This window comes from Quercus lobata, chromosome 10 (genome assembly GCF_001633185.2).
Source record: "Quercus lobata isolate SW786 chromosome 10, ValleyOak3.0 Primary Assembly, whole genome shotgun sequence".
NCBI classification, from domain to species: domain Eukaryota; kingdom Viridiplantae; phylum Streptophyta; class Magnoliopsida; order Fagales; family Fagaceae; genus Quercus; species Quercus lobata.
Genome location: NC_044913.1, coordinates 6,313,539 through 6,337,513, shown reverse-complemented (window position 1 = coordinate 6,337,513; position 23,975 = coordinate 6,313,539). Strand labels below are relative to the sequence as shown.

General features: G+C 35.4%; 2 protein-coding genes and 1 pseudogene across 2 annotated transcripts; 2 read left to right on the top strand and 1 right to left on the bottom strand.

Annotated features, from left to right (window-relative positions):
• Nucleotides 1-378: 378 nt before the first annotated feature.
• Nucleotides 379-3,081, top strand: LOC115964266 (annotated as a pseudogene).
• A 2,715-nt stretch (nucleotides 3,082-5,796) lies between these two features.
• On the bottom strand, nucleotides 5,797-7,015 carry LOC115964265 (zinc finger MYM-type protein 1-like). Its single transcript, XM_031083613.1, has 3 exons — nucleotides 6,664-7,015; nucleotides 6,236-6,567; nucleotides 5,797-6,171 (listed from the first exon to the last, which is right to left on the bottom strand). The coding sequence occupies exons 1-3, from the start codon at nucleotides 7,013-7,015 to the stop codon at nucleotides 5,797-5,799; spliced, it is 1,059 nt and encodes a 352-aa protein (XP_030939473.1).
• Nucleotides 7,016-15,108: 8,093 nt separating this feature from the next.
• LOC115964026 (cytochrome P450 71A3-like) lies at nucleotides 15,109-19,010 on the top strand. The gene is made up of 2 exons (XM_031083311.1): nucleotides 15,109-16,154; nucleotides 18,305-19,010. Exons 1-2 carry the CDS (start codon nucleotides 15,213-15,215, stop codon nucleotides 18,914-18,916), a joined length of 1,554 nt encoding a protein of 517 aa, XP_030939171.1. The 5' UTR covers nucleotides 15,109-15,212; the 3' UTR covers nucleotides 18,917-19,010.
• Nucleotides 19,011-23,975: the final 4,965 nt, after the last annotated feature.

The window sequence follows — 23,975 nt, the reverse complement described above, 5'->3', positions numbered from 1 at the left end:
AAAGTTTCTGGTTCATAAAAAAAAATAGAAAGAAAGGCTACCACCATTAAAAAGCTGAGGATGATAATCAGATATTTATCAATAAATGAGATGGATCCCATCGTGATTTAAGTTTTAACTTCTAGCTATACGTTTTTGTCTTTTTCATTACCTGTACTTTATTTGGATTCAAGGTATCCTAGCATTCACTCGTCGTGTTCATAATGTAAATATCATAGTTGTCTTATCCCACACAACAGACTCACAAGCTAGTCATTTCATTTCACTTGATTTTCCTTTTGAAGTGTTTAGATCTCATTTGAGTACCATCTGAGACAATTTACAGTGGCTACAAATATTCAAATAATCATTTGATATAAAAGTTGAATCATTGTGGAACATCAACAAGGGAAACCCCAAGAACTTAAACATACACTTGCCCGGAAAAGAAAGAAGAAAATGTCAAATTTCCTACAATTTTTAGTGCCAAATGTAACATCCATGTTGCTCCAACCCTTTGTTTTAACCATCTTGGCCTTCATGTTCATACTCCTATTCAAATGGTCCTCCTTCCTTATAAACAGAAACACAAAAAAAAACTCACCACCTTCACCACCAAAGCTACCAATCATTGGAAACCTTCACCAACTTGGCTTGCAGCCTCACCGTTCACTCCAAACCTTAGCTCAACGCCATGGCCCTCTCATGCTGCTTCACTTTGGTTGTGTACCAGTCCTTGTTGTCTTGTCTGCTGATGCTGCCCAAGAGATCATGAAGTCCCGAGACCTCAACTTTGCAAACCGCCCCAAATCAAGCATGTTCGATAAACTATCGTACAATTACAAAGATGTGTCAATGGCTCCCCATGGTGAGTATTGGAGGCAAATGAAAAGCATACTTATGCTACATCTTTTGAGTAACAAAAGGGTTCAGTCCTTTTGCACTGTGAGAGAGGAGGAAACTTTCCTGATGATTGACAAAATCAAAGAGTCTTGTTCTTCATCTGTGAATTTGAGTGAAATGTTTGCAAAGCTTACTAATGATGTAGTATGTAGGGTTGCTTTGGGAAGAAAGTATGGTGAAGGGGAAGGTGGAAGGAAATTCAAGGAGCTTCTCGGGGAGATTGAGGAGTTGTTGGGTACTATCAACGTGGGGGACTATATTCCATCTCTTGCTTGGTTGAACCGTGTCAATGGCTTGGATGCCAAAGCAGAGAAAGTGGCTAAACAATTTGATGATTTTCTAGAAAGAGTAATTGACAAGCATATAAATTGTCAGAAGATAAGGGATCATAACCATGGTTTTAGTCAAGAGAAAGAAGACCAAAAAGACTTTGTAGACATTTTGCTTTGGATTCAAGAGGAAAATGTGATCGGTTTCCCTATCAATAGAGTTAGCATTAAGGCTTTAATCCTGGTAAGAAAATTATCTCTCTCCTTATGTGTGTTCATTTCATCAAGGGGGAAAATTTAGCTCCAAAATGAAATTTCTTCCAATTCACTAATGGCTTGTTTGGAAGTTTAGAGAGGGAGGAGAGAAGAGGGGAGGAGAGTAGTCGGAAGGAGAGTAGAGGGGAATGGTTCCCCTCCACTTTGTTTGGATGTTTTTAAAATTAATAAGGGGGAAGAGAGTAATTAGCCTTTCCCCTTGTTTGGATGTTTTAAAAATTAGGATGGAGAGGAAAGGAAATGATTAAAATAAATAAATTTACCCCTATTTGAAAATGGACTTGCAACATTGGTCTATTATTAATTTAGAAATGGTAAATTGGGAAATTTACCTAGTCAATAATTTATCTACTCTACTCTCCCTCCAAATCTCTCCAATTTGGGGAAATTAAAAATGAGGGGTTAGAGGTGATTGAAACCCCTCCAAACCCCTCCAAACTTCTCTCCCTTCTTCCTTAAAAAATTTCCAAATAAGGTAATTGAATTACTCTCTCTCCCTCTACTCTACTCCCCTCATTTTTTAAACTTCCAAACAGGCCATAAGTGACAATTTATAAACTTGCCCACAAGTATTTTTAGTCACATTATTAAATTATTGAATTATGTGATTTTTTAATAATTCGGGTTTATGGTTTATGAATCACCATGTAATGGGTTTGTTGAGCTTTGCATGGGAAGTATGATTATGTCCAAATTACTACATTTTTTAAGAGGTAAAAGATAAATGGGCATTGATTACTACACACTTCTTACAATACATCGTCTTAAACATCTTGTAGTTCATGTTTTAAGAGTCGGCATACTGAAAAAATATGGACAATGGGCTTGAAGTTTGTATTCATTTTAATAAAAAGGTGAGACATCACTTCCATGCAAAAGTAGCCAGTGGCCTGATAAGCAGAAAAAAAAAAAAATCGGGTCCATTTTTACTGTTCTGTTCTACTTTATACTAAAACTGCTGCATAATGTCATGTCTTCTCTTTCTCTCTTTTTTTTTTTTTTTTTTTTTTTTTTTTTTAAATTTTTTTAATTTTTTTTTTACAGGATGTATTTGCTGCTGGTACTAACACTACATATACCGTCTTAGAATGGACATGGCGGAGCTCATAAGGCACCCCAAGATATTGAAGAAGGTGCAAAATGAAGTGAGAGATATCATTGGCAACAAAAAGTACATAAATGAGAATGATTTGGATAAAATGCATTACTTGAAGGCAATAATCAAAGAGACTCTTCGTTTTCAAACACCTATTCCACTGTTAGTCCCTCGAAAATCAATTTAAGATGCGAAAATACATGGCTATGATATTGCAGCTGGCACACAAGTTATTATCAATGCATGGGCAATTGCAAGAGACCCTACATTATGGGACCAACTAGAGGAGTTTCAACCTGAAAAGTTCTTAACTTCTTCCATAGATTTTAAAGGACATGACTTCCAATTGATCCCATTTGGGGCTGGAAGGAGGGCTGCCCAGGAATTTCCATTGCCATAACTGCTATCGAGCTTATTTTGGCAAATCTTGTGCACAACTTTGAATGGACAGTGCCCGATGGAGCAACAGGAAAGGATTTGGACATGGTTGAATCTAACGATCTGAGCATTCATAGAAAATTTCCTCTTATGGCCATTGCAACTCCATATTTTGGCTAGTATATATAACCACAACTGCAGAAAAACCCCCCAAGTTTAGTTTGGCTAGAAAGATCTACAATTGGTCAATTTGAATTCCCACTACAAGAAAAATGACATTTAGTGATTGTTTCGATAGCACGTCCAATGTACGTCCATGTCCAATGTCCAATGTTTTTTTGGTGAGTCCTGTGCACTGCTCATGGAACCTGTAAGTACTTTTTTTCTTCACAAAAACAACTTTAAAACTGGATCTCATGATACTATTTATACATTTAAAAATTATTTTGCTGCAATGTTTTCAGTTTTCAGTAATAAATAGTATCTAAACAGCACCTTAGCATCAACTTTTAAAAATAAGAAGTTTATGCAAAAGGCCTTTTATTTTGCATCAATCAAATAGTTGCCGCATGGTGATGTGATAAATTGTGACACCTAAAATCTTCATGAGAAATAAATTATTTTGGTAGCAACTAATATCTTTTCCATGTCAACATTTTGTTTGACGCTTTTCTTTTTTTGGTGTGTGTTAACATTTAATAAGCCAATATAAAGTCATCATTTAAGTTGCCACATATTGTATTATATATTCAACATATGTTTTATTAATTTGGTTGCTCCATAAAAATATCTAGTTTGATACAACAATTGTTTCTATTATTCTCAGTGTATGCTAAGTTAAGATATAGAGAGAATTAGCTGATGAAGAGAAAGACCTGAACGTATAAATTCAACGAACTTGAATTGAAGCATTTTTAGGTAAATCATCTGAAAGCTATTCTTCAATTGTTGATTGCAAAAGGAATTTGGTCTCTTTATCATGTTGGGAAAAATTTTATATAACTTTGAATAAATTTCAGCAAGCACAGCGGAAACACAACCTATCAACTACATAAAAACACAAAGGTTTACGTGAAAACCCTTTCTTTTCGAATGAAAAAACTACAGGATAAACTCTGAATAATTTAACCATATTAAATAGAGATTACAACACTTAAAGATACCACTTGAACAAAAAAAAAGTTCTCTTTTTCTTTTCACTCACTTCTCTCTTCCTCATTATATATCTCTCACAATTTTCCCTTACTCTCTACATTTTTCTCCTCTTTTTGCTTGCTCTCATTCACGCAGTTCTTTAAGACTGCACTGTCCTTAATAGTCTCACTCACGAGGACTTCTTCTCTTCACTCTTCTACATCAAATTGCCGAATAGCCTTCCTTTTATTTCTTCATCTTTTTCTTCTTTTCTTCCTTTCACACTATCGACATCAATTCACAATAAATGCAACCTACTTACCTGGAATTTTTTTTTTTCTCTGAATACTTACCTTGACTTTTGTGCATAACAAAGATGACTTCAACTCCTCTTTTTGGCAAGCTTCTCCAGCAAGTTCACTTAAACTTTCTGAATTTCCCCATGGTGCAGTGCACCCAACATATCACTCTCAAAACTTTTGATCAACTTATCAATTTCTCTGCAAACAAAATGATAACCAAAAGTTCATCAGAAACCTAAAATGAATTCAATTACAATCATGAAACCGAGCTAAAAGAACCAAAAAATATAAAAGAAAATCATACTAATCAAAACATGTAAGAGATCAGAACAAAAAAAAGGAGAAAATATATCCCAAAATCATATCAATGTGAGAAAATCAGAGAAGTACTTATCTTTTTTTTTTTTTTTTTTTTTTTTTGAGAAAAGAGAAGTACTTATCTCATATCACATCAGAAACAAAAATTTAATTAATAATGTATGTATTAATAAAAAAAATACAGGGAAATTATAATGTCTCCACAATATTAGAAAAATTATGTAAAGAAAAGAAGGCAAGTGCCAAATAGTGGTACAACTAGAAATTTTTATTTAAGAGGTCCAAAATAAATATATCAATAATTTTTTATTTCACCAAAAATATATAATTTATATTTAAAACATATCTTTAACATGACTTTTATATATATATATATATATATATATACTAAAGAAAATTGCCACCACCAACCTCAACTTTTTATCATATGTGGTGTGGTATTGACTAATTATCTTAGCACCAATGGCAACCCCTAATTCTTATTTCATCTATTATCCAGTATTCAAATTCATCATTGAATTCGAACAAAACTTAGAAATACAACTATATATATATATATATATATATGGATAGAGCCCGGACTTGGAGTTAGGGGGGCAGAAGTATAAAAAAAAAAAAAAAATTAAAACTCCAAATAAACATTCATTTAATAAACCATCAACAAAGAAAAATACACAAAATTATTGTTTTTTAAGATATTACAATGCAGTTATTTATGAAAATGGAACTCGCCGTCTTTTTAAATCTTCGAAATCATCTATGATTGAATCCGTACTAATTGTCGTAGCAATGTCCCTTTCAATGAATAACATCATAGCATCTGACAAAAACTCATCTTCCATTTTGTTGCGAAGGTCAGTTTTGATGACATTCATAGCTGAAAATGCTTGTTTTGTAGTTGCAATAGAAACGGGAAGAGTAAGCACAAGCTTGACCACTCTATAAATAAGCGGATAGTATTTTGATTTTCTGTTCTCACCATCCATTGGCACAATTCAGAAATATTTTTCAAATTCTTGAACCCTGAATGCTAAACTACATCATACTTATAAAGATCAAGTTCCTTTTTCAAATCATTCTTTTCATCATCTATGAAGTTTATTGGATAAAAATTATCTACCAATGAACAAATATCATTGACTCAAAAAGATTCATATGCCTCTCGAGGGTCTAGTGCTGAGCTAAGCGTAAGTAACTCTATAGTATGCTCACTAAACCGATGATTTAGTTCCTGTAATTGAGAATCTATTCCTGCATTAAAAATATCTACTTTATAATAATGCTCATTTCTAAAGTCCTCTTGTTGATGATGAGATCGACCAAACCTTGCAACATAACGAGCATTCATATCAGGGACATCTAAACCACGTTCCTTACAAAATGATATCATAGTAGCTAGTAAGTCATCCCATTTCTCATCTCTAAATTGTTGAATAAGTTTTTTAGTGGATGAAACTAAATGTGTAGCATTTAAAATGTCTTGCAAATTGGTTTTGCAAAGCTTGACAAAGTTTATCTGTGATCCTCATAGTTTCATTAACAAAATGCAAGATGAAGACAAATTCAAATGAAATTAATGCCTCATAAGCGGATTCTGTTTCTACTTTTTGCGAAGAATTTCCTTCATACATAATTTTCAGTAGAACTTCACATGTTGGACTAAACAACTTTATCAAGTTAGAAACTGATTTATAATGCGAACCCCAACGAGTATCTCCAAGTCGCTGTAAAGTGACCATCTGATTAAGTCCTTTCCCAGTCTCAAGCTCTTCAATATCAATCAAATATGCAATGTCAGAAGCTCTAGCAATTTTTAATTGCTCAATACGTTTGCATGAAGCACGAATATTATTGATAACCAAAATCAATTTAGTGAAAAATCTATTAAGAGGGACAACTTCTTTTGATGCTCCTACTAATGCCAATTGTAAGCGATGTGCAAAACAATGAATGTAGTAAGCATATGGACAGTCATTCAAAATCAAAGCTTGTAATCAATTCCACTCACCCTGCATGTTGCTTGCACCATCATATCCTTGCCCCCAAATGTTTTGGATATCTAAGCAATAATTAGAGAACAAATAATATATCTCCTTTTTAAGGGTTACTGCTGCAGTGTCAACAACATGAACAATCCCAAAAAACCGTTCTCGCACAAAGCCATTTGTATCAATATATCTTAAAATCACAGCCATTTGCTCTTTCATGGACTCATCATGAGCTTCATCAACCAATCTGCAAAACTTTGCATCACCAATTGCTTCCCTAATTGCCTTCTTCACTTTGGTTGAAATAACATGTAGAATTTCTTTTTGAATCTGAGGTGATGTGTAGGTGGCAATTTTTGGAGTTTTTTCCATTTTTCAACAATATTATTATTATATCCCACCATCAAATCCAATGTCGTAAGAAAGTTTCCCTGATTGGTTGAAGTAGAGCTTTCATCTCAACCTCTAAAAGCAATAGCTTGTAAGGAAAGATGTCGAACAACATCAATTAAAGCCTTCAATCATATTAGATTATTTGCAATTTGATCTGAAGTGAAATTGCTCACTACCCTGTCTATGTGTTGAGACTGGTTCATCAAATCTAGACATGCTTTATGGGCAATTCTATGAGTGGAGTTAAGATCTTTCCCCATATGAAGAATAAAAGAACAACTTTCACCATTTTTAACTTTCTTCCAACTCTTAAATCCGTTAACTGTGAATGCATTTTGTCCGTCATGCCCAGTTGGCTTATGAAAGAGAAAGCATGGTAGACAAAAAGCAGCATCTTTTTTAGGAGAATATTCAAGCCATGGCTTAAAGCGATCATCTTCATACCAAAAACCTTGAAAGCTTCGACCCTTCTCAAATTTTTTTAAAAATTTTAAAACGAGGTTGGTATGGACCCAACTTAATGTAACGTCGTCGGATCTCATCTCGTTGATCAACATGATAAGTATATATTTGTCTACGCAATCCAGGATCAAGTTCTAATTGCAATGAACTCATATCAACCTTTTGAAATTTTGTTTGAGAATTTTGCTTAATAGGGACATCAAGATTTTCCTCAACAGGTTCATCATGATTTTCCTCAATTGGGATGTCAAGATTTTCCTCAATTGGGACATCAGGATTTTCCTCAACATTAGTGGTTGGCAGTGCTGCACCACTAGTATTAGTTTCTAAATCATTTGAAAATTTTCTTTTGAAAAAATCAAATATGGTAGTTGACTTTTTCATAATCTACAAATAAAATATAATTTGAAATTATTATGTTATTATATGGTCAATAATCTATAATTATTACACACAATAGACAAATACTATGCACACAAACATTCAACAACTAACCAATAAATTTTAAAGTTATAAATAATTTCTTTAATTATTTATCCAACTTTAATATTTTAAAAGACAAAAACACTAAAAACAAAACTACAAAAAAAAAAAAAAAATACAAAATATCAATGGCTTGATGACTGTTGCGTGTTTAGTTGTATTTGTCAACTTTTTCAATTATAAAAGAATGCTAAAGACAAAGCTACAACAAAAAAAATTACAAAATATCAATGGCTTGTTGACTATTGCGTGTTTAGTTGTGTTTGTTATCTTTTTCAATTATAAAACTTATAAAAGAATGCTAAAGACAAAGCGACAACAAAAAAAAAATTACAAAATATCAATGGCTTGTTTACTGTTGCGTGTTTAGTTGTGTTTGTCATCTTTTTCAATTATAAAACTTATAAAAGAATGCTAAAGACAAAGTTACAACAAAAAAAAATTACAAAATATCAATGGCTTGTTGACTGTTGCGTGTTTAGTTGTGTTTGTCAACTTTTTCAATTATAAAACTTATAAAAGAATGCTAAAGACAAAGCTACAACAAAAAAAAATTACAAAATATCAATGGCTTGTTTACTGTTGCATGTTTAGTTGTGTTTGTCAACTTTTTCAATTATAAAACTTATAAAAGAATGCTAAAGACAAAGCCATAAGTTAGGTGTTTACTACTCCTATACTAGTTAGATATCTAATTAGAACTGGCTCTATTTTTTTTTTTTTTTTTGGTGTTGTTTGGGCTTAATTTTTATCGGTGGGCTAATATTTTTTTTTTATAGTATTTAAAAATATCAATAATATTTTTAAGGGGACAAAGTGCAATTTTATTGAAACAAATTGCTAAAAATAATATATTATATATATACTAAATTTTTTTTTTTGAAAATTTGTCCAATGAGCCAAATATTCAATGGTAACTAGTAGGAGAAATTTTCTCCCAAAAAAAAAACTATTAGGAGAAATGGTGTAACTATACAAGAAAACAACATTTGTGTCCAAAACCTACAGAAAGAGAGAATATACCACCATAAAGTGCTGAGAGAGGGCGCTTTCTCCCTTACCTCAAGCAGTAGAATTGTTCTACCTTCTTGTAAGGTCTTTTTCCCCTTGCGTGACAATGTTACGTATAGGGCTTGTGGGTTAACTTTTTTCAGGGGATTGGGAAATAGTTCTCTTCTTTCCTTTCATTCCTCAAAGGACGGTTCTTTTCTATTCAGTATTCCATGGAAGATCTCACAAGGCATTGGAACTGCCTATCTCTTTCCGAAAAGGAGGGGGATGATGTTTGTTTCAAAAAAGATAGATGCTCAAAGGAATACATCATAACAGCACAGATTTTCACAAAACGGGCTTTGAATATGGATGCAGTGGCAAGGACTTTTAAGCCACTATGGAAGGCTGACAGTGGTTTCACGGTGAGTAAGGAAGGGTCTCACACGGCGCTATTTATTTTTGATAACAAGGAAGATGTGGATAGGGTTCTCTCTAGTGAACCATGGAGTTTCGATAAATATTTGGTGGTCTTGGAGAGATATGAGAGACAAACTCCTCTGGAAGAGTTGAAATTCGACAAGGCATCATTCTAGGTTCAAGTGCATAATATTCCAATTGGTTATAGAAAAAAATCGGTCGCTGAAGATATTTGTGAAGCGATAGGCCAGGTTGATAGATCAACTAGTGTCTCTGCCAATGAGGGAGGCAGTTATGTTAGAGTGCGAGTCACACTGGATGTATATTAGCCACTTTGCTGAGGAAGGGTCGTCACTTTCGAAGAAGGAGGAAAAATATGGGTAAGTTTCAGGTATGAACATTTGCCTAATTTTTGCTACTGGTGTGGTTGTTTTGACCATGGTGACAGGGACTGTGATAGTTGGATCCCAAGTAAAGGCACACTGAGGGCAGAGGATCAACAATTTGGATCGTGGGTTCGTGCGTCACAGACAGGTCCGCCAAAGAAAACGGTGGTTCGGGTATCCGGGTTCTATAAAGATAGGATGGAGAACATGTCTACACGATGGTGGAGGGAGAAGAAATCCCCTCCGATGGCGACAGGACCGATCCCAAAGTCCAACTCCACTGCCCATACGGATAAGGAAACAACAGATATGGGCGCAGATTTTGTGGGAACCATTAATTCAAATCCCCATAAACATGGGTCAGTAACGGAAATTCCCATTCCAGTTGTCCAGGCCCACGGAAATCAAGGGAATGATTTTGAGGAGCAATTAAATGAGATTGACATAGAACTGGGGATTTACAAGTAGCCAAAAAATTTGGGTTACACCGAGAATGTAGCACCTATTCACGTACACACCCAGCCTTTCAACATGGAAAATTTGAAGTCTGAGCTGGCACTCAACCAGGGGTTTGCTGTGACCCCACCAAGAGACATGCCACATCATAGGGCCCATGCACGTCCACTCCAAGATGTCACTAATTACAGCCAAGCACCCCTGTCCGTGGAGAAACCATCTCAGACAAAATGGAAGCGTCTGGTCCGTGAGTTTTCTGGTACTGCTTCCACCACAGAAGCCCCGATTGGTTCTAAACGCCCCATTGACATGGCCATTGATCTTAGTAAGTCACCACGCAAGAAAATCTTGGTCTCTTATGGAGATACAGAAAATTACCGGGTAATGGCGGAGGCTGATTTTTAGCCCTGCCAAGCGCAATGAGTTGCATCGTTTGGAACTACAGGGGGCTTGGGAACTAACTGGCAGTTCAAGAACTTGCAGAGGTAGAGGGATCCGTTTTGACAAAAAGTTTGTTGTTCAGAGGTTAACAGAGGTGGAGGTTTGGTCCTTTATTGGAAGAATGACTTGTTAATTGATGTTGTTTCTTCTTCGTTGAGTCATATATATGTAATCATCAACAAGGATACAGAGGCAGCATGGCATTTTACCGGCTTCTACGGCGAACCGGAAACTCACAAACGGCAGGAATCATAGGAGTTGCTTTGCAATCTTCATAGCCAAAACTCACTGCCTTGGCTGTGCACCGGCAATTTCAATGAGATTCTAAAGCAGAGTGAGAAGCTAGGGGGGCAGACTAGACCACCAGGACAGATGCAACTCTTCCGAGACACACTAGATGAATGCGGACTGATGGACATTGGCTTCAAGGGCTCTCCCTTTACATGGAGTAAACATTGCAACAACGGAATTTCGATATGGGAGAGGTTAGATAGAGCTGTGATTTCTTATGAATGGTTCTCCAAACATCCAGGTACTCAATTCCATCATATTGACAGCACAACTTCAGACCATAAAATTCTTTGGATTGAACAGTCGGTTTTGGATTGCTCACCGAGGAAAAAGCTCTTCCGTTTCAAGGAAATGTGGCTAGGTGACAAGGGGTGTGGCGAAACTGTGGAAGGGGTATGGCATATTAACTATGAAGAGGAAGGAAATACTAGGGTGATCCGAAAGGTTGAGAAATGTGGGACGGCACTGACCAATTGGAGCAAGGACAGTTTCGGCAATGTAAGAAAGCAATTGAAAAAAAAAGAAAAAAAAAAGAAAGAGAACTAATGAAGGCTGAAAAAGTGGTCATCCAGGGTGGAAATTCAAGTAGATTAATTGAGCTAAAGAAAGAGATCAATTCTCTTATGGGTAAAGAAGAAAGAATGTGGCGACAGAGGTCACACACCTTGCACATTAAAGATGGTGATCGAAACACCCGATATTTCCATTGTCGGGCAACTCAAAGAAGGCGCAAGAGTCTCATCACAGGGATTAAAAACCAGTCAAACATCTGGTGCACAAAACCAGAGGAAGTCTCGGGCATGTTCATGAATTATTTTCAGCAACTATTCTCATCCACCAATCCAGAAATTGAAGTGTCTGATTTAAACTCCATTCCACGGGTAGTTACAGCTGAAATGAATGATAGTTTGACTGAAAACTTTCAACCTTGGGAAGTTGAGTTGGCTTTGAAGCAAACGACACCACTTAAAGCACCTGGACCAGACGGGATGCCGCCACTATTTTATCAAAATTTTTGGGATTTGGTAAGAGGTGATGTCATCCATGATGTGCTTGGTTTTTTGAATTCAAGTTCCCTTCCTAACTCTCTAAACCATACATTCATCACTTTAATTCCCAAAATTAAGAATCCCGAATTTGTTACTCAGTTCAGACCTATTAGCTTGTGTAACGTGCTTTATAAAATTTTTTCAAAAGTTCTTGCCAACAGGTTGAAAAGAGTCCTCCCCAACATTATCTCAGAACATCAAAGCGCTTTTCTCAAAGGGCACTTGATTACAAATAATATCCTAGTAGCCTTCGAAACATTGCATTATATGAAGAATCACAACTCCGAAAGCTCAGGGTACATGGCGCTCAAACTTGATATGAGCAAAGCATATGACCGAGTGGAGTGGTCTTTCCTAAAGGCGGTGATGTCTCAGATGGGGTTTAATGATTAGTGGATAGATTTGGTCATGGAGTGTATCACCTCAGTCACATACTCAATCTTGATTAATGGAGAACCTAGTGGCGATATCATGCCAAGTAGGGGTATTCGCCAAGGTGATCCCCTATCACCCTACTTATTTCTACTTTGCTCGGAAGGACTACATTGATTGATTCAACAAGTAACAGAGAAGGGTGACATTCAGGGGGTATCTATCTGTCGTAATGGCCCTAAATTAACTCACATGTTCTTTGCAGACGATAGCCTCTTATTTTGCAGGGCTACCACCCAGGAGTGTGAAAAGGTGATGGATATTCTCTCCTCTTATGAAAAAGTGTCGGGGCAAAAATTGAATAGAGACAAAACTGCACTCTTTTTTAGCAAGTCTACCCCTACCGAAACGCAACGGCAAATAATAGAGACTCTTGGAGTTAATGAGTTGAAGCAATACGAAGATTACTTGGGATTGCCGGCCTTGGTAGGGAGAAATAAAAGAGCTAGTTTTGACCAATTGAAGCAAAGGATTTGGAAGAGATTACAAAGATGGGAGGGTAAGCTCTTATCACAAGCTAGAAGGGAAGTACTCATTAAATCAGTTATCCAAGCTATCCCTACCTACATGATGAGTTGCTTTAAACTCCCTATTACTTTGTGCCATGAAATAGAGACTCTTATCAGGAAGTTTTGGTGGGGGCAAAGGGGAGATAGGAGGAAGATACATTGGATTAAATGGGAGGATTTGTGCCTGCATAAAGATCAAGGGGGAGTAGGGTTTAAAGATTTGACAATGTTCAACGAGGCGATGCTTGCCAAGCTAGATTGGCGCCCTCTCAATGATGATAAATCCCTATTTTACCGAGTCTTTAAGGCTAGGTTCTTTCCTAGATGTTCCATCCTAGAAGCTAAGGACTCCCCTTCCGCTTCTTATGCTTGGAAAAGTATTCTAAAAGGAAGGGAAGTTATTCAAAAAGGGGCCATTTGGAGAGTGGGAGACGGAAAGAAGATAAGGATTTGGGGGGACAATTGGTTGCCATCAAAATCTTCAGGCAAGATTGCTACACCGGTTCTTTATGGGCAGGAGGCTTTGAATGTGGAGGTGCTTATAAATCTGGTAACTAAAAGGTGGAGAACTGAGATCATTGACCATGTTTTCAATGAGCAAGAAGCTGAAACCATAAAAAATATTCCCCTGTGTGCCACAAACCAAACGGATGTGCTGGTTTGGCCTTTTACACCATCCGGCAACTACTTGGTCAAGTCAGGCTACAGGTTTCTTTTTGAGAATTCTACACAACCTCAGAGAACAGAGCAAAACTCTGGTTTGTGGAAGAAAATCTGGAGTTTGGAGGTCCCGAGCAAGATCAAAAATTTTGTTTGGCGAGCCTGTAGAGAAGCGTTACCGGTGAAAGCAAATTTATGCCGTCGACAAATCATCCCTGAGGGTCAGTGCGAAATATGCAGAACAGGGGAGGAGATTTGTTCACATGCTATTTTCTCTTGTGTTGATGTGCATGTAATGTGGAACGTAGATCCTCAATGGCGTTGGCTCTCGGAGATGACAGGCAGAAGCGTAAAAGACATCTTCACACGAGCCTTTGAAGAGGAGATGGATGTGGCGCTGTTGGCCTTCACGAGCTGGGCAGTGTGAAACAGACGAAACCAGGTTCGACTCAATGAAATGGCATGTCCTCTTGAACAGATACATGCCTTATCCAAAGACAGGAAGAACGAGTTTCAACTCCTCCATAAATCGGTTGGAACGCCTCAGCACATGAATCATGTCAGATGGAAGCCACCAAACCAAGGCCTCTACAAAGTCAACTACGACGGAGCCATTTTTGTCTAGCAAGCAAGAGCTGGTATTGGCGTTGTCATAAGGAATAAAGACGGCGTTGTAATGGCGTCGATGGCACAGCAACTGCCACTCCCAACAACTGTGGCCTAAGTCAAAGCACTAGCCGTGAGGGGAGCTCTGGACTTTGCACTGGACCTTGGCTTTACTAGAGTGATTTTGGAGGGAGACTCAGAAGTGATTTGCAAGGAACTGAATGACCCAAACCCATCTTTAGCTTTGCACGGGCATATTCTCCAGGACATTAAGTGTTTGTCAAGTACTCTTCAATTTATTGGCTTTTCTCATGTACGTCGCCAAGGGAATAGTGTAGCACATGCTTTGGCTAGAAGGGCTGTTAGGGAAACTGATTTAACTGTCTAGATGGAAGATGTACTACCAGACATCCACCATTGTGTTCAGGCTGATTTAGCCAATTTTGATTAATAATAATAGTTAACTTCTTTCTCAAAAAAAAAAAAAAAAAAAAAAAGTGCTGGAATATTAATAAAATATTCAAACATTTTTGCGGAATTCAAATTGAATTTGAGCTGCTCTAGCTTATCTTATTTGCCTCCTTTTCACTGTACGTGTCATCCGTGGAACCTTATTTGAATTTGAGGTAATATAGAATCCACGCGTCGCCTTCGTATCATTAGCCATTTGCTGACTTTATTCACATTCGGACCTCTATGGTCTCTATCATTCCAGGCTTTGCCCTGGCCTAGTTGTATCTTCGCCTCTTTTTTAGTTTAATGCATTCTCCAGTTTACCAAAAAAAAAAAAAGACTTTATTCACATTCATGTACATACTATTCTTGTGGCAGTTGGGCATGACATGGGTATCCAACGCTGTTTGATATATATATATATATATATATATATATATATATATAGAAGTTGAAAATTGGAAAATCAACAAGGGAAACCCCATAAACTTTAAACACCCAAAAAAGACATACACTTGCCCGGAAAAAAGAGAAGAAAATGTCAAATTTCCTGCAATTTTTAGTGCCAAATGTAACATCCATGTTGCTCCAAACCTTTGTTTTAACCATCTTGGCCTTCATGTTCATACTCCTATTCAAATGGTCCTCCTTCCTTACAAACAGAAACACCAAAAAAAACTCACCACCTTCACCACCAAAGCTACCAATCATTGGAAACCTTCACCAACTTGGCTTGCAGCCTCACCGTTCACTTGAAACCTTAGCTCAACGCCATGGCCCTCTCATGCTGCTTCACTTTGGCAGCGAACCAGTCCTTGTTGTCTCGTCTGCTGATGCTGCCCAAGAGATCATGAAAACCCAAGACCTCAACTTTGCAAACCGCCCCAAATCAAGCATGTTCGATAAACTATTGTACAATTATAAAGATGTGTCAATGGCTCCCTATGGTGAGTATTGGAGGCAAATGAAAAGCATACTTGTACTACATCTTTTGAGTAACAAAAGGGTCAAGTCCTTTCACTATGTGAGAGAGGAGGAAACGTCCCTAATGATAGAGAAAATCAAGCAGTGTTATGATTCATCTACATCTGTGAATTTAAGCGAGGTGTTTGCAAAGCTCACTAATGATGTAGTATGTAGGGTGGCCTTGGGAAAGAAATATGGCGAAGGGGAAGGTGGAAGGAAGTTTAAGGAGCTTCTAGGGGAGTTTGTGGAATTGTTGGGTGTCATAAGCGTGGGGGACTATATTCCATGGCTTTCTTGGGTGAATCTTGTCAATGGCTTGGATGCTAGAGCAGAGAAAGTGGCTAAACAACTTGATGATTTTCTAGAAGGAGTAATTGAAGAGCATTTAAATTTTGAGAAGAAAGAGGGTCATGATCATGTTCTTGGTGACTTTATGGATGTTTTGTTTTGGATACAAAAGGAAAACGTGATCGGTTTCCCTATTGATAGAGTTAGCATTAAAGCTCTAATCCTAGTAAGCATCTCTCTCTCTCTCTCTCTCTCTCTCTCTCATGTGTGTCTGTGCATCTCATCCTCGTTTTTGGGATTCATGAGCTTCCAGTGGGAAGACATAGCCAGAATATCTCTCTCCATACATCAGTAGACATAAATACACACACTATGCACGGGCACAACGCATAGACATATACATATTTATTCAAAAATTTAAAGAATAAAATACCACTCGTTTGAATAATATTAAACATCATTTCAATGTTAGATTACCCATAAAATGATAGTATAACTATTATATAGTGTTTATTTGTTAAGGTTTAGTATGTACACACACTAGTTTAGCAAAAAAAAAAAAAGTATGTACACACACTAATTAATAAGTTGTGTTTAAATTTTTCATAGTCAAAGTTTTGCTTACAATTGTCATGCAACGATTTTTAGTACTTTTAAATAAATTTCAGACGAAATTCATTATGATTATTGCTAAACTCATAAAATTTATAAATTATTACAGTTTACAACCATTTTTGCATATACTTACTCATTTTTATGAAATATAATACATTATTGTATAAATAATTTGAATACTTAAACACTTTTGAAAGGTAAAGGTATATATATAAATAAATAAATATATATATATATATATATATTTTTTTTTTTCTGTTTTTCCTTCCCAAGCACCAGATCAATCAATTAGATGAGTCACGGTCACAAAGGGAGCTAGGTTTTAAATGTAATTACATGCTTTATACATTTTGTTTTCATTTATTTTTATTAGATTAGTACTTGATTAAGATGTTTAGTAATCAAATTGTTGAACAACTCTAAGAGGCCGTTTGGATTGCGTGTTTTGTGCGTTTCAATTTCAGCGTTTTTTTTTCACGCATTTCGGGGAGTAATGCGGCTACTGTTCATGCACTGTTCATGAATAGTAGCCACAAATGTTGACTTTTCCATGGTGAACAGTGCACCTGTGCACTGTTCACAGATCCACAATTTCCACTTTTCAACCATTTTTTTCATTAAAAATGGGTCCTATGGTACTATTCACATATTTAAAAATTATTTTGTTACAGTGTTTTCAGTTTCAGTAAAAATAAGCTCAATCCAAACAGACCCTAAAATGAGGGTTTTTGGTAGGGCTAAGGGGGGCAACTGGCCTCTTGGCTCTGCCCTTGAATGGGAAGTATGATTATGTCCAAATTATATATTTGAAGAGGTAAAAGATAATTTCATCATTCCTAGAAGAACGGTCGCATTTTCTTTATTGTACTTTAAATTCTACCAATCACAACTTGTTACATTTTTTTTTTCTCCCTATAAATCAATCACATGGTATAACCATAATAACACTTTCACATAAATCTGTACTAAAACCATTTTTATTGCTCACCGATCATAATTTGTTATTTGAGCAAGTTATGGAAATGTATGTCTATAAACTTTTATTTTTGAAAGTGTCTATAGACTCATTATTTAAACATAAGTAATGGGTGAAATTAAATATTTTCGCCCAAAATGAGCAAAGATGTATAATAAAGAAAATAACTTAGAATGTTTGACGAAGGAAGGTCACCAGTAATACTAAATAGTCTCTTATTTCACTCCAAAAGAGGTTAATAACCTTGGTTGCAAAAGGGTCTGTTTTGCAAATAGTAAAGGGATAGTTATTTACTTATTTAATTATTTACCCATGCCACCTAGTGTATAAATATTTTTTTTGATTCTATCATGAAAGCTAGACACATATATATATAGTCATGATTTCTATAGACACACCTAAGGACTAAGGTACTACATGATGCTTTAGTTTTTGTAGCCTTGCATCTCACTGTAGCTATATCTAGAGAGAACATTCTTTGTAAAGGAAGAACTGAATAATAAAAAAAAAGGGAAATGTTAACGAGTGCCCTTAGGACATTGGTTAAGAATCCAGTTACAGAAAATTTTTATGGGAAAAGAAAAAAAAAAATTTAATGTTTTGACAGTTTTTTTCATTTTCCATAAAAGTAATGTCAAAACTTTTTTAAAATGGATTGTTAACGAGTATCGTTAGCAGGACTCAAAAAAAAATATAACTTTCTTACTTCTTCCATAGTTTATATTCCAAATATTGTCTTCGTGCTATGGTTTACCATCTTTAATATTTACCATCTTTTATTATAGGATGCATTCGCGGCTGGTACAGACACTACGTACACAGTCTTAGATTGGGCAATGACAGAGCTCCTAAGGCATCCAAAGATTATGAAGAATGTGCAAAATGAAGTTAGAGAGATCATTGGCAACAAAAAGGACATAACCGAGTATGATTTAGATAAAATGCATTACTTGAAGGCAATAATCAAAGAGACTCTTCGTGTTCATCCACCTATTCCATTGCTGGTTCCCCGAAAATCAATTCAAGATGCCAAAGTACATGGGTATGATATTGCAGCTGACACACAAGTCATTATCAATGCATGGACAATTGGAAGAGACCCTACGTTATGGGACGAACCAGAGGAGTTTCAACCAGAAAGGTTCTTAACTTCTTCAGTAGATTTTAAAGGACATGACTTCCAATTTATCCCATTCGGAGCTGGAAGGAGAGGTTGCCCAGGAATTTCCTTTTCCATAACCACAATCGAGCTTGTTTTGGCAAATCTTGTTCACAACTTTGATTGGACATTGCCTGGTCGAGCAAGAGGAGAGGATTTGGACATGACTGAATCTACTGGTATAACCATTCATAGAAAATTTCCTCTTATGACAATTGCAACTCCATATTCTGGCTAGTAGTATATAAAGGCCATATGTATTAGTAGCAGCAGAATCCCCAAGTTCATTTTGGCTAATAAATACTAGAATTGGTCGGTTTGAGTTTCACTTTTTTCTTCACTCCATTTCGGTTGCTGAGAATGGAACTTGAAAATGCATATTATAGTATCTAAAAGGATACATAATCGTATTACACCAAATGCAATGAAGTTTCACATCAGAAATTTACTTATAATATATGTAAGCGCAATAACAAAAAGATTTATGTAGGGAATCTATAATGTCTGCTCAATAATAGAAACATTTTTGCTAGAAAATTAAGGCAGGTACCCAAACAAATGCCTAACAAGTAATAACGTTAACATTGCCCAAAACATGCTTTCAAGTAAAATAATGCAATGGATAACCCAAAAAAAGAGTAAAATAAAGAAGTTGTTTGGAAGAGAAAAAAAGGAGGCCCAAGACATCAGTGATAGAAATTTAAACAGATAAAAGGTAGCAAAATGGCACAAACATTGACAATTTTTGACACCCTATCCTTTCACCTTCCTTTGTGCACATATTTGACTCAATATCTACTTCAATATATTTCAGTATTAATCACCACACTTAAAAATAATAAATGAGTCTCTCTTTTTACCAATGTAGGATTACACAATTTGAATAACTCTTTATCTCCGATATTAACTCCTACATTTTTACATTTAAGTTCACATTTTTATTACTTTAATTATTTAATATGAAAATGCTACAACACTATATTTCTACCAACCCCAATACCCACAAAAGTGAAGTTGGAGTTCATCAAAAAACTCTTGAGGGATTGGGGAATTTTATCCATATAAAAGAGTTGACCAATTAGACACTTCTCATTTATGCAAAGCTGTAGAATTGTAGCGATTTTGCTTGGATGTGAACTCCATTTCTAAACCTACTACAGTGGATGTTCCAGCATATTTAGAAAGGACTTGGTGAACCCATTCATTTGCCTTGCTAGCTTTGTCAGTGACTATTATTTCCATGGTTTTTCCCAGAAAAGTTAACAGAGTATATTTTGAGGGGTAGGATTGATAGTTACGCTGGGATTTTGTATCAAGTGCAGACATTGGTAGCTCTTAATGAGACATGAAAACGAAAATCTGGATATATGGAGCTTATACCAATATGGACTGAATAGGACCAAATTGGATCAAAGTGGACTGAATTGGACCAAACAGGACCAACATGGACCGAATTGGAATGAAGTGGATCAATATGGATCAAATTGAATGAATAGGACCAATGTGGACAAAATAGGACCAAATTGTACATAATGTAATGGGACCAAATAGAACCAATGTTGACCGAAAAGGACCGGATCGACTCAATAGGACCAAAGTAGACAAAATAAGACCAAAATGGACTAAAGTGGATCAAATAAGACCAAATAGGACCAAAGTGGATAGAATGGACCGAATAGAACCAAAGTAAACTGAATAAGACCAAATTGGACCGAAGCAAACATAATAGACTGTAGTGGACCATATCGGACCAATGTGGACCAAATAGGACCAAATAGAATCAATGTCGACCAAATAAGACCTGAGTGGATTGAAGTGGACAGAATAGGACTAAAGTGGATAGAATAGACCAAATGAGACCGAATGGGACCAAAGTGGACCAAATGGGACCAGAGTTTGTATTAATTTTAGGGGTAATTCACTCTCCTCCCTTGAGGTTTAGGAAAATGACACTCCACCCCAAACTTGAAGGGAAAAAACATTTTCCCTCTTTTAACATCCAATTGACCAAACATTATTAAATTAATATTAAAAATGTTGTGTATTAACCTATTCTTTGCTTAAGAGCAAGTTTCCAAAATTATTTTATTTTATAATTAAAATTCATTGTTTTAAATTTTTAATTATTAAAGTGTATTTTGAATATTAAGTGTGAATTTTACTTAGTATTTCTTTCTTTCTTTTTTCAATGGGTTATGAAGAGATTTGCAGCTGCAAGTGTTTTGATGTTTGATAAATTTTGCATTTTTATTCTAAATTTATTAGTTCTTTTGTTACTAATTATTGTTAAATTTTTGTAAAGAAATACTTACAAAAATTTAGAATATTTCATTATTAATATATACAAAAAGGGGTGGGGAGAGTGTTAATTTCTTCAAACCTTAAGGAAGGGGAGTGTTTTCTCTTCAAGTTTGGGGTGGAGTATCATTCCCCCAAACCTCAAGGGAAGGGAGTGTAATTACCCCTTAATTTTAATAAAAAGGTGAGACATTACTTCCATGCAAAGTAGCAAGTGGCATGATAAGCATAAATAAAAAAAAAAAAAAAAAAAATCTTTCAGTTCCATTTTTGCCTCTATTTTATAATCCACAAATTCGACTATTTCATGTCTTTTTATCTTTTTTCATCTTAAACTTTTGATTACTTTATAAATTAAAAAAAGTGAAAGGTGTACCATGAGCTACCATCAGTGAAGTATAAAGTGGAACCCTCCGAACAGGACAAATGATTTTTATTCAAATAAGTGAACAATAATTTTTTACACAAATTTATTGTGTAGCTTGTTATTTATTTTTAAATTAATCTTATGTCTTAATATACAGACACTTTGTAACGAGGGAGATTGAGCTAAGATGTTTAGCTGTCAAGCAAATGAGGAGTTAAATGAGGTTGAATAATAGAGAATGTTCAACAAAGGGAGGTTACTGGTAATACTAGATGGCCTAATTTCACACACACACACACACACACGCACAAAAAAAGAAAGAAAGAAAGAAGAAGAAGAAGAAGAAGAAGAAATCCTCAACTGCAAAAGGGTCTATATTAGTGTTGGAGGCTATGGTATTTCACACTCTTTCCTCATGCATATTAACAACTTTCTCTAATATTTACCATATTTTGTTATAGGATGCATTCGTTGCTAATACTGACACTACATACACAGTCTTATAGTGGGTGATGACAGAGCTCATAAGGCACCATGAGATGATGATGAAGGTGCAAAATGAAATGAGAGAGAATGTTGGCAACAAAAAACACATAACTGAGGATGATTTGGATAAAATGCATTACTTGAAGGCAATGATCAAAGAGACACTTTGTTTTCATCCATCTATTCCGCTGTTAGTTCCTCGAAAATCAATTCAAGATGCGAAAATACATGGCTCTGATAATGCAGCTGGTACACAACACAAGTTATTATCAATGCATGGGCAATTGGAAGAGACCCTACGTTGTGGGATAAACCAGAGGAGTTTCAGCTAGAAAAGTTCTTAACTTCTTCTATAGATTTTAAAGGACATGACTTCTAATTGATCCCATGTGGCGCTAGAAGGAGGGGCTGCCCTGGAATTTCCTTTGTCATAACCACTATCGAGCTTGTTGTGGCAAATATTGTGCACATATTTGAATGGACATTGCTTGATGAAGCAATAGGAAAGGATTTGGACATGAGGGAATCTACCGGTCTAAGCATTCATAGAAAATTTCTTCGTATGCAATTGGAACTCCATATTTTGGCTAGTATATATAGACACAATACATATTACTATTAGTAGTAGAAAAATCTCCCAAGTTTAGTTTTGGGTAGAAAGATCTACAACTAGTCAGTTTGAATTTCCACTACAAGAAAAATGACATTTAGTATCTACCTTTAAAAATAAAAAGTTTATGCAAAAAATGTTTATTTTTTTGGATTCAATCGAATAGGAGTGGCAATTTGTGCTCGCATGTCTGATTTATGTCGTGTCGACTAATGTGCAACACAACACCCGTGTCGTGTCGTGTTCTTAGATCATGTCAAATTTTGCCACTCCTATGATAAATTGTGAGACTTAAAATCTTCATGTCAAACTTTTAAGTTGACATGAAAAATAAATTAGTTTGGTAACAACTAATATCTTTTCCTTATCTTGGCTCGACATGTCAAGGGTATTGATAACTATATAACTTGGATAGAGGAAAATTCTAATATGCTTGAGACTACTTTAGCTCAAGATGCTGTGTATTTCTCTTCTTCTTAATGAAAGTTACAATATTCATATATAAAAAATAAAAATAAAAATCTTTTTCCATGTCAACGTTTTGGTTGACGCAATCCTTTTGTGTCAACATTTAAAAAGCCTATATAAAGTCATCATTTAAGTTGCCACATATATATATATATATATATATATTTTTTTTTTTTCCTGAAGAAGTTGCCACATATTGTATTGTATATTCAACATATGTTTTATTGATTTGGTTGCCCCGGAAAAAAATATCTAGTTTGATACAACAATTGTTTCTATTATTCTCAATGTATGCTAAGGTGAGATATAGAGAATTTGATATTTATCAATCTCAAAACTTTGGATTACTTTATCAATTTCTCTACAAACAAAATGATAACCAAAAGTTCATCAGAAACCTAAGAAGAATTCAATTACAATCACGAAACCGATCTAAAAGAACAAAAATATATAAAAAGAAGATCGTATAAATCAAAACATGTAAGAGATCCCAAAAAAAAAAAGGAGAAAATATAACTGCAAAAAACATATCAATGTGAGAAATCAGAGAAGTACTAACCTCATAACAACATGGATTTCAAAGCAAAACCCTAGAGAAATTCATTGAGAAATTTGAGAGAGAGAGAGAGAGAATAAAAAAAGAAAAAAGCAAGAAATTGAAAGAATCATCGAGTGGACCTATCATTTGACATATAAAGAAATTTCCAATAGTCCCCTCTTTATTGGGCCTATACCCATCTTTCTTGTCAACTATTTGAGTGCTAAGAAAGGCTGTGTACAACTTGACCCTAAGGCTCCGCTTGAGAGTTCATAAGAGAAGGGAATGGAATCGAATGACCATAAGAGAATGGAAAGGAATGAAATGGAATGTATTTAAGTAAGAGAAAGAAATGGAAAAGAATGGAATGGAATGAAATGAAATTAAGTAACCTTGATTGGATGTTTTAAAATAAAGGAATGGAAAGGAATGAAAATGAATGGAATGTAAGTAATCTTGTTTGGGAGCAACATGGAGGAAATGGAATGGAATCATTTTATGACAATATTACTACTAGACCCCTATTTTAA

What these genes read in the sequence shown, in the direction of transcription:
- LOC115964026 (XM_031083311.1), top strand. Translation starts at nt 15,213, where the DNA reads ATGTCAAATTTCCTGCAATTTTTAGTGCCAAATGTAACATCCATGTTG. An exon ending in GCATTAAAGCTCTAATCCTA is followed by an intron (nt 16,155 to 18,304) that starts GTAAGCATCTCT and finishes CTTTTATTATAG; the next exon opens with GATGCATTCGCGGCTGGTAC.
- LOC115964265 (XM_031083613.1), bottom strand. Translation starts at nt 7,015, where the DNA reads ATGGAAAAAACTCCAAAAATTGCCACCTACACATCACCTCAGATTCAA. An exon ending in TGGTGCAAGCAACATGCAGG is followed by an intron (nt 6,568 to 6,663) that starts GTGAGTGGAATT and finishes TGGCATTAGTAG; the next exon opens with GAGCATCAAAAGAAGTTGTC. An exon ending in AAACAGAATCCGCTTATGAG is followed by an intron (nt 6,172 to 6,235) that starts GCATTAATTTCA and finishes TGAGGATCACAG; the next exon opens with ATAAACTTTGTCAAGCTTTG.